The 18,642-nt window shown below is 35.8% G+C and overlaps 1 protein-coding gene across 3 annotated transcripts in view; it reads left to right on the top strand.

The window, feature by feature from the left end:
- Nucleotides 1–18,642, top strand: part of CCDC171 (coiled-coil domain containing 171) — a 150,705-nt gene that overhangs the window by 94,831 nt on the left and 37,232 nt on the right. For all 3 annotated transcript variants that reach the window (XM_017837922.1, XM_017837923.1, XM_017837921.1), the window contains 2 exons: nucleotides 3,719–3,864; nucleotides 6,643–6,697. In XM_017837922.1, the coding sequence (XP_017693411.1) occupies nucleotides 3,719–3,864; nucleotides 6,643–6,697 (201 nt within the window). The remainder of the gene's footprint in view (nucleotides 1–3,718; nucleotides 3,865–6,642; nucleotides 6,698–18,642) is intronic.

Raw genomic sequence — 18,642 nt, 5'->3', positions numbered from 1 at the left:
GGAGTACAGTGATGTCTGAATTAGCACCTGAATGCATAAACGTCTGAATTAAGCAGATAACTGGCATTTTATAGAATGCTAATAAATTGGAGTTTGGCTTCTAAGTTGGTTCAGAATCACTTATGCTTGAAAGTGAAAGCTCAGCATCTTCACAGAACTATGTGCAGACACAGTAGGTTTTTAAAACCTTCATTCTTCTTATCATATTTAGCCTCAACTTTCTAACAGTTGTAATTGTCCACAGAAAACATTTCAAGATAAATGCATTATCAGGTTTTGAAATTTTCTTATTTTTGTAAATACTAAGACCTGGGGGGCAAAATAAGGGCTATATTGTGGATTAAGTGAAATATCTCAAGGCTGTGCTTTTCTGATAACTGAACCTGAAGTGACCTTTCTCAGACACAATTACAGAGCTGTATGTTTTTCCTTTAATTTCATCAGGGGTTTAATTAGTATACAAATAAAACTTCCCTTATCTTCCTTTCTACCTAATTGGCTTGTCTTTGCTTATATATGAAGAATGTGAAAATGGGCTGTAATTAGGGTGACCGTGTTAACCTTTTTTCCTCAAATGTACTGTTGCCTAAAGGCCTCAAGGCCTAAAACCAGTGCTTTGGATTATTGCTTTGCAATCACTATGGCTCTCCCATAGGTTTTCTCATGAGCAGAAGGGCTTTGGGTGCTGCAGGTTCCCACTGCTTAACGGGATCTTCATTCTTCTCCCCACTAAATGTTTATTGATTATCTCACTGCTCCACACTCAGCCTCCAACAACTTAATATCAGGTGACAGTCAGGAGAGTTCTCCAAGTAATTAGAGTGGAGCATTGAGGGAACAATTAGGAGCAGAGTTATTAAACTTGATTTATCCTATTCTCTCCTGAACACTTTCTTGGATATCAGAACATCACACTTTCACAATCTACCCTGGCTGAGAAATTAGTGGCTAACCTGCTGCTTATCATTGTTGCCTTGCTGCCTTGAGGCACACCCTCTTGGTTTCAGTCACTCAGCTGGAAATATTAGAGTCCATAAAGTTTATCAAGGGTTTTAATTAGATCAATCTGAAGAAGGGGAAAAAAGAGGCTTACCAGCTATTATTTTATAATACTCCACACTGTATTTGAGCGTTTCCAAGGCTTGACTTTAACCCACAGTAGCAAGAAGCTTCAAGTAGTTGCTGAAACCGCTTTTGGAGTGCTAAAATCAGTTTCCATTTTGCTTAGATATTGAAGTATTGCTGATAGTCCTAATCCTTTGGAGATTTCTGTAAATAATGGTGTTCTTTTTGAATATAATGAAGCTGCTGTTCAGTGAGATACTTAATTTAACCATTTCTATAGTGCTTCATCACCAGTTAGTGTGGATTGCTGGTCATGCCCCTTAACAGAGTTAGGCTTCATGCTTTCATCCCTGCTATTGCCTCGTTAATAGGCCCGTGCTTGCAATGGGTAACCTAGATTAGTTAACAGCTCTCAGAAGATTTTGACACCTAGTGGATCTCTTTACCATTAGTGGTCAGTGATGAAAGCTTTACGTGGGAGCGGACAGCTCTTCAACCCCTGTAGAAGCATAACTAGCTTGAAATAAATATGCATAATGTTCCTATTATCCTGTCTCTCTCCACTCTTAGACCACTAGGATCTTGGAGCCAAAATCTGTTCCAGCAGCCTCTACATCAAAAATTTCTTGCATCAAAATATTAGCAGGATTATTTATTCTAAATCATCAAAACTCAGGCTTGTCATCTTAAAACCAGGTTTTTCAATTAGGTGGGAAAGTAGGTTGAACAAAGTGTTGGCACCAGAGACCTTCTTCACTGTTCAATAATTTCTGTTTGTCAAAAGCTCGGAATGTGGGCAGAGAGTAGACTTGACTTGGTTTTCACAACTGTATCCTCAATACTAACTTAAGCAAGCAAACAGTTAACACAAAACACAATAAATGGAACAATATAATGTTCTTTATTTTTAAATTAAAAATGGCTCCCATTATCCATGCTAATCAACATCTTGTTCCTTGGAAAGAACTTTTCTGAAAATCTGATAATTCACTAATTCAGCTGTTCAGACAGGGCTTTAGTAGCTGCCAGTGGCATTAGGGTAGAATTCCTGAAAGCAACACTACCAGTTTTGGGTATCTTTGTGGAGTGGATGAATGATATCTGTGTATTTATCTTTTTTTAGGTGAAAAATATCAAGTGTTCATTGAAAATAATGACCTAAGAGTCTGAATAGAGTAATTCAACCTCGGGTCGTTAGAGCAAGAAAAATATTAGCATTTCTGGGGTTAGAGTTTCTTAGATAAACTTCTGATTACTTTTTTTTTTTTTTCATTACAGCTGTGATTAATTTCAGCCTAGATTTTGTAAATTGCTGAACAGACAGTTTAGGTAGCAGTGCTGTACCTTCAAAATACAACGTTGAAATAACTGGATGCTTTTTTGACTTTAGAAATGTGTGAAGAAAACTTACACCAATCAGCAGATTTCAGTTTATTTTGCAGTCTAATGCTGTACTTCATTACTGTGTAGAAATTTTCTCTAGCATGTTGTTTTTTGAAGTACCTTTGACTCTTAGATAGGTCTCTAATTTTTTCAGATTAGTTGAGTTCTCAGCATCCTCCAAATTTTTACCAGCCTTTTGTATATACTGTTCTTGATACATATCCACATCATAGCACATCTTCTCCATGTTCCACAGTCCAGGGCAAGTACTCCTGAGTACAAATTATGCAGAGCATTCTCAGAACTTGAGCAGAAAACATATCCATAAATTTTGAAAACAAGGTGCAAGAGCTCAATCTTGCAATTATGCAGCCTTCTCTATTCTTCTACATCCGTTTAGAATATGTCAGGAAATACACCTTTTGTAAAAGAACCTTTATAACCACCTATTATAATTTCTCTCTAAAAAGGCAATTAACAGCTTTAAGTAAAATGTAACATTTAGCAAATTATGAAATCAAATTATTAATACTCCAGTCTGTAAATATATTGATTTATCCCAGCAGAAGGGAGTAGTAACTAGACAGGTTCTTTATTAATTAGTCCTGTGTGCTATTTTTCATTTATTGGATTAATCTGAATTGATTAAAGCATGTTGTGTTAATTCTAAGTCAGAGAGAAATGTTAAAAAATATACATACTATTTTGTATATTGGAAAGCTAATGTTGAAGTAGCGAAAGCACCATAAAATAGTGATCTATTCTTAGCAGGAATTGTGCCAAATTTTACTTGATGCACTAACAGAGAATATTAGATACTTTTTTTAATCCTGAAATTTCTGAATAGTGTAGAATATTTAAAAAAATGCTTCTTTGTTTATTCCCTTTTTTTGTGAATTCTTTTCTTTAATGTTTATTTTAAATTAAGTATTGAGAATATTTTGTGCTCTTTAATGGTGTACTCTTAATTATCTCTATTGTGTTTAGATCTGATATTTGTAAATATAGTACCGGTAGCACAGTATATGTCCCTGCTTGATCAAAAAATCACTTTATTTTATGAACATATTTGTACATAGGCCATGTACTACAAACTGGGGAGTTGCTGGGTCAGTAATGTTTTACCTAGAGAATTCAGAAGACTTTAGTATGCAATGGTCCAAATCTACTTCACAGTCAGTCTGTTTTCCACTTTGTTTAATAGCCTATGGCATAAGCTGAAGTTAATTATTTGGGCTGACAAGTAACTCTGTTTTCTGTCTGCTTGCAGAGCCTCTCGGAGGCAACAATGGAGCTGAGAAGAAGAGATCGATTTCTGCGTCAGCAAAATAGACTTCTTACCCAGCTGGAGCAGGACAAGCGTTGGCTGAGCAAGAGCATCCGTGATGCAGAGAGTGCCCTCTGCACGGCAGCGAAGTGAGCACTGGGACCTTGGGGAGATCACTTAAAACAGACAAATGATCAATTCTTACTTTCATGCACAGGGTTTTAGCCTTAGCTAATGTATTGCTAGAAAACAAAAGTACATCTATCTGTCTTTGAAATTCAGGGATAGCCTTTGAAAAAGAAAACTGTTAGTTCAAGGTACTAGATTTAGTTCAAGGTACTAGATATTATGTTTTCTGTAGTTATCCCATAATAGTGCTCCAGATTCTTGGTCCTGAAATACCGTAAGCATTTTGTTTGCTGATTATCTTACTGACTTGACAACATGCCTTTGGCAGATCCTTAATATTCTGTTTATTTAAGAAACGATTATTTGTTCTCTCTATTTTCATGTCATTTTTTAAATAGATACAATTTATTTATAATAAATACAGAAACATCAGCTAGATGACAGGTCTTAGCTGCCAAAGGGGCTGAAACCTGTTTTGGACCTAGTCTTATCTGTAGAACAGGACAGATATTTGTGCTGAATTCAGAGAGTTTTGGATTTAGACATAAACCCCATACTTTTTTATACCATAACTTGAAGAGTGGAAGGAAATGTTCAGGGACCAATCTTGAAAAGATTGATAGTCAAAAGGTGTTCTTTGACTTGAATGAGATTGTTACAGTTAACCTCTTACAGTTATATAGTCAGATAAAATTATAAATCCTTTCAGACTTTGTTGCCTATTACTTTTATTGTAGTATGCACTTTGAATATTGTTGGTCCATGGCTAAGATTTAAAAAAAAATCCAATTTAAAATTAAAATTTCTCATTATACCTGAGGTTCAATTGACCTCTGAAGAATAATAGCTTAGAAGCTTTAAGGGTTTTATGCAGCAGTGAAATAATGTAATTAATCTAGTTATAAGTGAAATGTTTAGCAACCTAATTAAAATGACAAATATTATTTGATATGAGTGTATCAAAACAGATGTGACCTGAAGAAGGATTTGTTCTGAAAAACTTACCCCTTTTCACCCTGCCCCAGTCTATTTTATGCTCTCTAGTAAGGATCATTCCCTGTGGTCATTCTTGTGTTCAGAAAGGGTTATTTTAATGTGAAGTGGTTTTAAAGTTGACTTTGTTTCTGTATGAAGTGGTTGAATATTGATTAAGAAAGCTCCAATACCATTTATTGTTTTACAACTCTTAATAACAATTTTTTTTTTTCCCATTGGAACATAAGCAAAGTAGCTGAAAAAGAGTTTGCTTTTATTCGGAAAATATTACTTTAATACCTATTCCATAACCTGAGTGATTGTGAGCAATGCATGGGTGTCTTTCAACTTCTTTCGTAAAGTTTTGCAGAGCTTTAAGGACAGCAAGATGGCTAGCTCATTCTGAGAATGGCTATCTTGATTTTCTTGAAGTGGTGGCCAGCAGTTCTTTCCACTTTCTTCCAGAGTAGGAAGCAATATTAATAAATGTGTCTGATAACAGTGACCATGACAGAAATTTAGTAGCCTTTTGGTAATTTGTCTGTGTCGTAGTTTAACCCCAACCAGAAGCCAAGTACCCAGCCAATCTAGTCCAAAGAAAAGCAGGATCCTAAGAAGAGAAAAGTCTATATGACAGCTTTATTAGGAGTGTAAAAGCCAATCCTACTTTTCTGGCCACCTTTCTGTATTTGCTGTTAAGATATGAATCAAGAAATGAGAAAGCAGCAGTCATTCCATGGAGAAAAATGCCATGGGTTTGGGTGGAAGAAAGGAGTCTGGGGGAAGACCTGATACCTCTCTGCAGCTACCTGAACGGAGGTTGGAGTGAGGTAGGAGTCAGTCTCTTCTCCCAAGTAGCAAGTGATAGGGCAAGAGGAAACAACCTCAGGTTGTGCCAAGAAGTTTAGATTGGACATTAGGAAAAATTTCTTCCCTGAAAGGGTTCTCAACTACTGGAACAGGCTGCCAAGGGAAGTGGTGGAGTCCCCATCCCTGGAGGTATTTAAAAGACGTGTAGATGTGGCCCCAGGGGACATGCTTTAGTGGTGGACTTGGCAGTTCAGGGTTAATGGTTGGACTCAATGACCTTTAGAGTTTTTTCCAACCTAAATGATTCTGATTCTATGACTTCTGGTTTGGGTGCTTTAAAAGCTCAAACAAAATATTCACATAGCTGGCAAAATAAAAGGCAGTCCTGGAATGTTAAGGTATATCAGCTTTTCTGGCATGGATCCCTTTTGAATTCCTGTGGTGTTTGGTGGTCATGCTGTCCTTTCTCCGTAGTCATATGGTATTATGCAACTTCAATTCTACTTCTGTCAATTGTCATTTGAGACCAAGGTTTTTTATGGCAAAATAACTGATGAAAACTGTCTTTCTTGCCTATTCTACAAAAAGGTGTAAGAGTATTGTTTCATTCTCCAAACTTCCCTTTTGTAAGGATAGGATCCTTGACTGAACTTCTTTTAGAAATATATGAGAATGTATTCTCTTCCTGCTGAAGCCTGGCCTCCTTTCAACGTGCCCCTTATATCTAAAACTGCATATTTCTTCTCCACGAGCATGATAGTTGTTTGTTAATATGCCTATAATTACAGCTGGTTTAATTGGTAATCCAGAGCATTCACCATGCCAAATAGTGGCGGATTAACTATTTTTTAGGATTTACATTGGAGATGTAAAAAGGGGAGAGAAAAACAAACAGTTTGAGTTATCAACAATTACTTGAAAAGCTGTGATAGTTAAAAAATAGCAGAAAATGAATTTCTAAGTTAGTAGAGCTTCAGTTCTATAAGCTACTTTTTTTTTTTTCCTTGTAATAGAGACAAAGAATTGATCATTAGTCATATGAAAGCTGTGGAAGCCACTCTTCATAAGGTAAGAATCTGGTTTGTGTTTCCAAACGTATCAAAGTTTTACAACGGCTTATTCTCAGGGAAGGAGGAGAGTAGAAATTGTAAAGCAACTTCCTTTCCTTAGAGTTTGTTTCTACCTTCAACTTCTTTTATCTTAAAAAAATATTCAGATTTAGTGAAATAAAATGCATTTTTGTACTACAAATCCGTATTGTTTTTAATATAAAACTTATTACAAAATCCACTATCCTAACCTTAATCACTGGGAGCACAATTTCTGGTTACCAAGTGAAGACTATTGAATATCCAAGGCAATTGCTGTGGAGTTAAGTCTCTACTGTGTAAGGCAGCGGTCATTTGCTGCAGTCTCATACATGGTGGCTATAAAGTCTTTGTGCCTGCTGGTTTAATCTTTGATATATGATTAAAAAAATAAGGAAGATACAGTAAGTGGTAACCTGTAGTCAAAAACTTTAATGATAATTTTTAAAAACAGTTTTAAATTGAGTAATAATCTTAAGTGACTTGCACTATTTTGCCCTGGTTTGGTATTTTTGAAAGTCCAACAAAGCTGTATATATTAATTATTTGGGAGAAATGACTGTTTTTAACTGCAGCTGTAAAGGTTAGGTTTTTTATAACTGTTTTTAGTCTAGAGCAACACAGAGCAGAATAAGTGTTTTTATTACCTTGGAGTGTTAATTTCCCTTATAACATCTTGAATTCTCAGCAATATGGCAATCTATTCCTTATTTTAGTTTCTGTGTTCACCAGAAGTGTTGCTAATTTAATTTTCAGATACCTTTTTTGAGTTTCTCTTTGCTTTAATGTTCATGGAAAATGACAGAGCCTAAAATTGTGTTTTAGCTGCAGCAAACTGTGCTGGTAGAGACTGTCTTGCTTTGTGCCCCCTCCTTTTTTGTGGTGGCTTCTTTTAAGCCTAAAATGTACGCCATGCAAAAAGTGCTGTGTTTTTGCAGTAACAAATGCAGTTCTTGGCATTGAGAATTTATTGTTCTGGATTGCAAAGTTACATTTTTATTTTGAAAGCTGTGCTGTTATATGCATAAGGGCTGAAGTGTTTTGAGGAAAAGTTATAGATAAGGTCACATGCTTAGTAGTGATTATCCTGATGCAGTAAATTGATCAAGAAACAGCCATCTTTTTGTGAAAATTTTAGTTACCACATCTGCTTCTTAGTTTTTGATGTACACAGTTGTTAAGCCCAAATAGCATATTATTGAGCAGCAGAATAATTTATCCTTTCTGGTTTGTCAACCTAGAGAATGAGGAAAACATAAGAACTAGATATGACAGGATGCTCCTTTCAGCAGAAAATAAAAAAATTGATTGTAAATAATTCATAATTTGACATACCATTTCTCCTAGAAGAACAAAGGGAAAAAATATTGATCTTTGTTTGGGAAATATCTGAAATGTAAATCCTACATCATAATGGTAGCTAATTACCTAGCATTAATGAACATGGCTTATGTGTAAACTATCAAGTTTATACTGTTGTTCTTAAAGGGTTTCTCATACAGTGAAAAATCAGAGCTTAATGAAGTGGATGAAATACTAGTAAAGGAAGTCCAAACTTCTCTTTTCTCCACTAGAAATTCTGGAAACTGCTTTTATGTTCAAAAAAGAAATGAAAAGAAAATGGATAAAGTTCAGAATCATTTGGAGTTGAGTATGTATTACTGTTAGCTGCAGTTATACGTATGAGAGTTTGAAATTGAAGATTGTAGTATTTCTACATTGATATATTCATGAACAAATATCCAGAAAATTCCACTGCATCACTTGCAGAATCTGTATTATTAATGCATAATGCTGAATTTTTGCCTATAGACCTCAAAGGGATTTTATAGACATCCTTAGTAATCTTAGTTGGACTGAGGATAAGACAGTATTCTCTGATCCATTAAAGTGGCCTCATTCTTTTCTAACTCTATTCCTATAAGAATTCCAGAAGGCAGCAATACAGGTACTAGATAAATCTGCCTTTGGGCATACCTGGGTATAGCATTCAACAAACAAAGCAAGAAGAATCAGAGCAGAAGGAAACAATCTCTGTGCATGCTTCTAATGCAGCTCTAGACAAGGGATCATTTACACCACTTTCTGCCCCCTGCTGTGCCTGGATGGAAATTCTAGTATCATACATTTGACTAAGTCAAAAAGTGCTTGGCCATGCTTGTGCACAGAATGATTCTTTCAAGACCATTTGAGAGCCACCTTTTATAACCATCACGAATATTTATGGAGCATAAATGCTGAAGAATTTGAGCACTGCATACACTGAGAGAAAATATTTTTAGCATCTAGTTCCATGTTCTTCATAAATTGCAAGATATTCTTTGAAAGGTTATTTTTTGTCTATCCTAGATCTTGTCACATTAGCTATATTTATCCTACTCCTGGAGCTGAATTATTTACACAAAAGTTCATGATATCATTAAAATGAGAGATCTTTCTTTNTAAATAGTATGGATAAATATCTAAATGCAAAATGAATGTTTTAACAAATTAAAAAACCTCAACAGAATATCACCAAGGGCAAACAAAGACCTCAAGAGGATATTGGTTTGGCTCAGTTTTATTTTCAAAATATTGAAGATGACCAAAAGGTAATAGAAAAATGATAATAGACATAAAATAATTTTTAATGAAAGAGTTCTGAGAGGAACATAAAGAGTTCAAACATAAAGAGTTTTCTTAAAAAGTCTTCTAATAGAAAGAAAAAACATTTAAGTGAATGTCTTTTTTTAGAATCCATCTGCAGTCCTTTTTTAATGTATGAAAAATAAATTATTTCTTGAAACACTTTCCTCTCACAAAGTTGAGGTTATTATTTTTATTATAAATACACCCTTCTTATACTTGCTGATAAACTATCTCTTTATTAATTTCTTCTTACTCCTTAATATCATGTTTGTATAAACAGATTAAGAGACATTAGATCTGTTCACTTTCTGTAACTAGATTCTTTAACATGCATAGTTAATGATGTACTAGTTATGGTAATACCATCAGCAGAAGAAATCATTTTACACTACCTCTACTAAAATCTTCAGCTTTCCCTTTATATTGCTTCTTCGTTTGAGTGCTTGTGGTGGGTTAGCCTTGGGCACCAGCCAGAGGCCCACTCAGATGCTCTCTCACTCCCCCTCAACAGGACGGGGGGAAGAGATAGCATGAGAAAGCTCATATGTTGTGATCTAGATTGCATACTAGTTACTGTCACAGGTAAAATAGCCGACTTAGGGAAATTATTTTATTTATTAAAATAGGTTTGGAGAGTTTGAAACAACAGTTAAAAAATAAGCATTATCCTGCCTTTTAAACTTAACTTTGCTCATGACTCCTTTGCTCGTGCTCTGAGATAGAGGGCCTTGCAGTCAGTCCATAGTAACTACTCTCCTGCTGCTTCTTCCTCCTTATACTGTTTCCTTGAACCAGTGTGGGCTGCAGACCTTCAAGAATACCTGCTCCAGTATGAGCTCTGCATGACTTTCAGTTCCTTCAGGAACTATCCACTTGCTCTGTTGTGGGATCCTTCATGGACTATGGTGTGGACCTCTCCAGGGGCTACAGGGAAATACCTGATCCAGTGACTCAAGCATTTCCTCCCCACTTCTTCTCTGACTTTGATGTTCAATCTTTTTCTTCCCTCCTGCTCTCCCTGTGTGGTGTGCTTTTTCCAGTCTGAAATTCATTTTCGCAGCGGGGCCACCAGCAGGGCTGTGGGGCTCAGCCGTGTCCTGCAGTGGTCCGTTGGTGGTGGCTGGAACTGGCTTTGTCCCACCTTACAGAGGCTGCCCTCCAGCCCCTGTTGCCAGCACCAGGGCCCCTGCACCTGGTACAGTGCTATAACTGCCTCCTCTTCAGCCTGCCTATATCCCTGTACTCTACACTCAGCCTCTCCTACACACCATTATGGGAAGTTATCCCAGCGAGTCAGCCTTTACAGAGGCAGAAAATTGTTTCTGTTTCTCCTTGTGCTCTTAACTATTAAAATCTTGACAAGCTTTATAGTCTGTCAGAGTTTTCAGCCTGTCGTGACTGCTTAGGATTTGGCCATTTTAGCAGGTAAAATACCATGTCCTCACCATTTTTCCTAATACCAGTTAGCAACCTATGCATTCTGACATTTTAGAACAGGTCAGGGATCAAAGCATCTATCCAGTTTGCTCCTTTCCTTTTGGCACTTGGTCAGAAAAATTACTCTTCATTCACTTCTGTAGTGCACTTCATTTCTGCTGATTGAAAGGTTCCTATGCCAGCTGGCAGAACAGCTTCCATGCAGACCTGTCAGCAGTCATGCCTTGAAATCCTTCCACTGTTGTGTTTCACTGCCTCGCTGCCACTCCTGTTGTCTTGTCTGAAATGTCCCTAAACTGTCTATATATGATTTCTGAGCCCCACGGTTCTATCAGTTGAAAAAAATAGGAATACTGTATCATCTATCCTGTTACATACTTGTAAAAAATACGAAGACATCTTTCTTTATCTGATTTAATGATGTATTTTTTTTAATACAGCACGAAGAGACAGTGGAGACAGGGTGAGGCCATTGAATACTTGAGAATTAGTAAGGTTGTAACATTAGATTGTTGTTACTGATGGGGTCCATAGCAATCAAGTGCATTTCCTTAGAATGGCTGTTTTACAGCCTGCGAGGAATTAATTTACAAAAGGTTTAAGTCCATATACAGGTGACTACATCAGTAAAAACAGTATAAGTGCTAATAGTTGTTGGTTTCAGCAAGAAGATCACAAGTTGACCAGGCCCTGGAAGAACAGAACAGTTATAAGTCTTAAGTTAGCTACCTCAGTTGGACTCCAGTAGACATGACCTGATATACGTAGGTATAGTGATCAGCCACATTTCTCTCAGTTAACTGGGATCTGTAGTCCATCATATTATTTATTTATTATTATTAGTTATTGTTATTATTTAGTTATCTCAATAGTAATTTAAAAGCTCTTGTTTTAGAGATCTCAACTTAAAATTTTTCCTAGCCTAATCAAACACCCAGAGCCGATTTTTCTATGTGTTTAGACAAACTAACATTAAGAGTGAAGCCTGCTTGTGTTCTCAAGGTCTATCCATCACTGTGGCCCTGGGTTGTTCTAAACTGGCCCTATCAGAAGCGTATTGATGCAAAAAATCACAAAGAAAACCGAATTAGACTGTTTAAATTCTAAATAATTCCTGTAAGAAGTTTATAGTAGGAAACAAGCTATTATTTCTCTGCGCTAAGAAAAAAATGCAGTAAAAATATTACTTTTTCTCCTCCTCCATCTCAAATTAGCACCTCTTAATTTCAGGGTTTGATGAATGACTGTTTTTCCTCCCCTAGTAATCTGACTTTCTCGATCTGTGTTCCTAAAGATCAGTTGTGCAGGACATACAGGTGTTAGCACAGCTGGCTTGCTGATGACAACTCTGTCCATATAGCTGTCTTGTGTGTCATCACTCATATTGTTCAGTGTCATTCTGACCTAGCCAAGCTAAAAATGGTACTCCAGCTCAAGAGGGATTTAGAAACCTTGACAAAGTAAAGATAAGACATTGCCGAATGTCATATCCGAGTGCTTAACTGTTTTCAGTTTGGACATATCTAAATAACTAATTTCAGGGTGCATATTTCTTCTTTATCTTTTGTTGGTTTTTTGGTTTGGTTTTTTTTTGTTTGTTTGTTTGGTTTTGGTTGGTTGGTTTGTGTTGAGTTGGGCTTTTTTTTGCTTGTTTTTTTTTTTTTTTTTAAAGGCTGAATACTTTGGTGTAGTTTGCCTTCAGTAAGGAAAAATCCTTGTTTGGAGAACTGTGGAACTACTGAATACATTAAATGTTGTTTTCTCCAAACATAGTTTCATTTTCAGTCCAAGGTCACTGAAATCCATTCATAGGGAATGTATTATAGTGCACATCTTGGCAACCACAGTGAAACCTAGGTGCAGTGGTCATCATTTGCAAAAAAAAAACCACTGGGTCAAATTAACATCTTATTCAACAAAGTGTGTAGTGTATGTGTGTAGTAATGTGAGAAAGCTTGAATTATCTTATGAGTAAGTCTGGAATGGTACTCTGCTTTGAAAATTAATTTCCATAATCTTGACTAATCTGGAAGAGGGAAAAAAGAAAAAAAAGCCAAGCACACCCAAAACATCAGTTTTATGATGTTCGAGATAATCATAATGAGATATGAGATACCTCATATCTCATATGAGATATCTTATATGATATATGTCTCCTTATACAAATGGTGTTATGAAGGAATTAATGCTCTTTTAGAAACCACCTATGAAATGGCTTGTTTTGTAATTAAATGCAGATTTATATGACAGTAATCAGAAAGGATAGTCTCTAAATCTGTATGCTAATATAGAAATTTTCAGTAGTTATTCAATTTAGTGAAATATTTGGTATACCTAATTACATTACTGTATGGCTACCTACAGCAAAGTATGTTGAAAAACTTAAAACTTCCACTATCAACAGAAGTCAGACCCTTGGGCTTGAGGATATATTCCTTCTTTTGATGAAAGACGGTACAATAATCTGCTGGCCTTTAATGAGTACTCAAACCTAATTGTGATGGCCATATAACAAGTGTCCATTCAACTGTACCATGTAACTCTTTTTCCCTCCTATTAGACACTATTTTGTCTAAGCAAAATATGTTGTGATTTGGTGTAGTTTGTTTTTTATCCTTCTTGAGGAAAATAAAAGAAGTTTGAGGAGTGTTTTTGCAGTTCATTTGACTAGTTTAGTTCCCAACATCGTTGTTCACCTCATTTGCTCTCTAATTGTGGCAATAGTTTTCCAGTTTTCAGGTGTTTGATTTAAAATGCCTTCAGTTTAACCTGTGCAAACTTGTCTCGGGCAGTCTTTCTGCTTCTAGAGTGATCCTTGATTGCTGAAACATCCTGATGGAAAATAGGTTGTCCGGGATTATATAGGCCTTCATTCAGCAATATGCATATACACTTTCTGAAGTGATTTCCTTGTTTTTGGAGCAGACTCAGACTGGTCTCTATGAGCAACTGATAATAACGGGTTGACTCTTTGATCTAGCAGGGTGCTGTGGTTTGTACTTCTTTGGATATTGCATGTGCCAAATCCCTTATCAAATCTTTTGGGGTCTGTCTTCCCTTAATGGGCTAACACTTCAAGTGTGATCACTGTTTTCCAGAGAGCCCATAGTATTGGGATGTAATATTAAGAAAATAACCTGTATTGGTAATTTAGTTGAAGAACTACTGTTATCAGCACTATTCAGTACTATTGTTGGTGCAACTTCCTTCCTGTATATTCACTTATATTTTCTAGTATAGAGTAAGAAAATATCAATAATTCATAACTAAACATGAAAAAAATAAGAACTGTTCATGAAGGTTTAATTCTGTCCACCAATGTATATAAATTTTTTTTCTTTAGTTCCATGATAATTTGTACCACTATAACAAAGACTTACCCATTCCATTTAGTTACTACATAATTTTTTCTGTTAAAATACTTCTCATGGAAGAAGGCAAAGGACCATGTTCAGTAGGCGTGTGTGTCCTTAACTTGTGTAATATGGCCTCCATTGTACATGCTGCGCTGGAGGTATGGACATCATGTGGCTAAATCAGTCACATACTTACAAGGCTGTGGTTAAGACTAAGATGTGGTTTGCATTCAAACTGCTTTCTTCTGTTCTAAAAGGTTCTAGAACCATTTTTGTCCATTATATATCATATGCAGAACACATAGCAGTATGGTAGAAGCCATTTTGTTTTCACTCTTCTAGAATGATTTGTGTATGTGTAGCTTCTGTTATATCAGTAATATGGTCATCTCAAATCAAATAGATTAAATCAGGGTTTGCCATTCACTTATCACCATATCACTGCATCATTGTAGTTCTGCTGCTGCTTAAATTGCAGATGATATGCTATTAAAAAAGTATCAGGAAATGAAAGTATAATAAGCCCAAAGTTTTTTACTCTCTAGTAGTATTTTTTTAAAGTAGAATTGGTGAACTTTGAACTTATAAAATATTCTCCTATATAGATTACATAGTGAAATTTATATCCATAAATTATCTTATTTTCATAATAAAAAACCATGGAATTAGGCACAAAATAGAAACTAAAATCTCAGGTTTGTTGTACCAGTCAGACAGTATCTGGGCACAGACATTAGGAAGGCCTAGGCACATTCTAATACCATTTGTAACTTGCTAGCATTTAGTACCATATCTCTATTGGCATAACTGGACATACCAGCTCGAACTGTGCAGAGGAAAAACACAGTGAGCCCAAAAGTGGTCTGTGGACAAAGCTATTGTTATCTTGAATCAGCAGAAAATTTTGAAGTCAATTTTTGGACGTGCAGAATTAGCCCATCAAATTCTACACCTTGGTTCAGTCAATAACATAACTTCAGTTTATTATTCAGTTTCAGCTTTGATCTGAATTAATGAATACTTTATTGATTTTAATTTGAGTGGCTATAGTCTTGTCTTCTTTGTTGCTGTCTTAATTAATTAAAAAGTTAAACACCATCATAAGTCACTATGCCCCTTTGTTTTAAAATGTTATGAGTATTGTAGTAGAGTTGTGTGGATCTATTTGTGATTTTGCCTGGTTTTGGATAGTATTTCTGTATGGCTAAACTGAAAAATCTAAGGATCATACTCAGCTACGCACTGTCACAGCACTTAACTTTGCTCAGTATAAAATCACTCTAGCAACTTTTCACCATTGCAGCTAAAATTATGTTTACCAAAATCAGAAATAACCAGAATCTTCACTAACATTGGATAAATATACATTTATATAATTTTTCTCTATATTAATTTTAGAGTATAGGGAAGTGGAACTGGTTTTAGACATTTTTAATCATTGCAGTAAGCCTGATTAGCTGATTAGGTTTTTTAGATTTTAACATTATATCTCTAGCCTAAGGAGATGCCTCAGACAAAATAGCCTTGCTTTAGAGTTCATATATATATAAAAAAGAAAGTCGTTAAATACAAAAAAAACTCTGAAAGTTGCATCTTAAAGCTAAACTACATAGGATGGTTTTCCTGGCTGTCAAGCTTCCAAAAAAACCCCCCTCTTTTTTAAAAAAATAAAATTACCAGTTTGACCTTTGCATCATAGTTCTCTAATGTAAGTCTGTCTGTGAGTATTGTGCTTGCTCCATTAGAAAATGAGGAAATAAACTCAGTTTCCCAACTCTTGTCATTATATTTCCGGATCTCAAAAAGCCAATCGACAGAAGTTATTAAATTAGTTTTTAATTAAGGTTTTGTACAAGTATAGTCTATGCAGCATGATTCTGTGTAGGCATGGCCGTTGTAGTTTTCCAGTCTTTTAACAGGTAGCCAACTTGAAGACTATTTTCATTTCTAGTGAAACAATGTGATGATATTTGTACAGTATACACCCAGTGTTTTGTTCTTTTTCCTGAATCCTTGTGAGTATTTTTCAAAGGAAAAGTCTGCCTTAATTTGGTATTTCTCAGTATGCATATTGATAATGAGATTTACTCTTTACAAGCTAAGTATTTACAAACAGAAAATGTTGTGTTTGGGTTTTTTTGGTTGTGATCTTCCTGTCAAATATTGTAATCTTTAAGAAGCTAATATGTACTTTTCTGAAACAGTGGTATTAATGGCATATGTTTATCAAAATGCAGCCATTTTAAAAAATGGGTTTTATTTTTTATTGTTCAGTGAATGTCAGGCCCCAATACCGAAATGGAGAGTTTGAAACTAATAGGGTTAAAAGGACTTCTACTGTCTGTACTGTGTATGTATTATACCTACATTGCTTATACATTGTTTTTTTCCCCCTAGTATTAGCAATCTGCTTTTGTACTTTGACATAGGGATTTCCCTTGTGAATTTTGTCACAGAAAAAAGAGAATCATCAATATCGCGGTTAAACTTGACTTTCAAAGCTAATAGTATCTCATTTGGGGGCTGAAATTTAATAAATTTTCTTTGATTCTGTTTGAGTTTTTAAACATCAAACAATGAATTGGCCAGGGTGCAGTAAAATATTTAGATCTATTGACTATGGTTCAGAAGGGTAGAAGGCAAAACACTGGTGGTTTGATGTTGATAAATTCTTAGTACCTTAATCCACATTAATGTTTTCTTTTATCTGTGTGCATACTGGCAGCAAAGACACTGAAAAGTTGGTATATATAAGCTATAAAAATGTAAATCGTGTGTGTGTGTGTGTGTATTTAAAGCAATGCATTTTGTTATATTCAGCAAGGTTAACATCTGACCAGAATTACACATGCTGACAGAACACTCTAGAGAGTATATTTGTTCCATAGGACTGTATATCCTGAACCTAGTGCACTATGTGTGCAAAAAATGTGTAGAGGACCTTTCCTGTTATAAAAATTGCATCATAGTGCATATGTTTGGCAGCCACAGGTATTGACAGGAATTCTTTAGGTCAACTTGGGAAATGTAGGGCTCCCTATTCCCACAGAACAGAGGAATGAATAACATAAAATCTTTTCTTCTTTGTGTCAGTAGATTTGCACAGCTTCTTTCAATCAGAGAAGATTTCAAAGGCTCTGCTATTATTTGAAAGATGTTCACTCATAATCAACATTTTACAAAAATTTAATTTTGTAAGTAGTTACAGAAAAGTAATCTGGGATTTAAAATTAATAGACCTAGGTTTTAATTCATGTTCGATGTGTTCTTGTGGGCAAGAGAGCCTTTAAGAAAAACTGAAATATATTTAAATAATATTTAGTAAATGGTTTATCTATTGAGTTATGGGTATTTGGTATATATTCAGTTTATGTTTTATTATAAGACTGTATATTGTTTAGTTAAAGACTATGTTTACAACACTTGCTATTGCTACTCAACACATGCAGTCTATGCCTAATGAATGGATTTCATCTATTCATTTGTACTAATATATATTTGTATGTGTGACTATCCATCTGTATTACAATCTAATGTGACTACTGGGGTCTCCTGGAGGTGGACATGGTAATTTCTGTATTAAATAGAATGAAAAATGGGTGTGTGGCATCATATGGTGTACGAACATAGCTGATGCGCCTGTGGAAGTTACGTGTTAAATACATATAATTTCACGTCCACGCTGACAGACTCTGGACACGTTGCGAAACGGGGTGCAGTGTTGGATTTTGGGCAGAGTGCGATGTTTGTCCGTGCCCGAGGACAAAGCGGCGGCGGTGCTGCCGCGCGCGGCCGGCAGGTGGCAGTGCGACACCAAGGGCGCGGGGGCTGCGCGGGGCCGCCCGCGCTCCGCGAGTCCGACCGCCCTCCGAAGGACTGGACATCAATCTGTCTGGGCTTTGTGCAAATTGTAGCATTTCCCACTTCAAATTGGCACGGTCAGAAACTGTACAAAAGTCGATTAATACCACTTAGTGCGTTATTTCTTACAGTGAGCCTGCAATAAGAGATCTAGTAGCATTTTTTCCTTTTTTTTTTTTTTTTTTTTTTTTTTTTTTACCCTTGTTAATTGGAAAGCTACAGGTTAGTTCGCTTTGCTTTGTTTGTGGATTATTCATTTTATTTTGGATTTTAACTGAATTGCTACTAAATGAACCTTATTCTGGAGAACTGATGCAATCTCCCTATAGTACACAGAACTCACATGCCAGCTTCTTGCTGGTGTGATCGCATGAACTTTTTAATTTCATAACTCATGTTTGTTTCAGTTAGAAGTACAATTACTATTGTTTTCTTATGGGGTTTTTACAGGGGACAGATCTGTGAAATGTATATGCCAGCTGGACTAGTGAACCTTTAGTGTCTCTTATTCTCGTTTCAGACCAGGGGAAGATGCTTTTTCTTCTTAACATTCTCTCCCAGCACTCGGAATTAGAGATTTATTTGCAACGAAAAATCAATTAGTCCTAAATTTATTCATGGATTTCAGGTCCAGCGATCAATG

This window comes from Lepidothrix coronata, unplaced genomic scaffold (genome assembly GCF_001604755.1).
Source record: "Lepidothrix coronata isolate B3197 unplaced genomic scaffold, Lepidothrix_coronata-1.0 Scaffold317, whole genome shotgun sequence".
Taxonomy (NCBI): Eukaryota; Metazoa; Chordata; class Aves; order Passeriformes; family Pipridae; genus Lepidothrix; species Lepidothrix coronata.
Note: the sequence above shows the minus strand (reverse complement) of the source record. Positions and strands in the feature narration are given on the sequence as shown.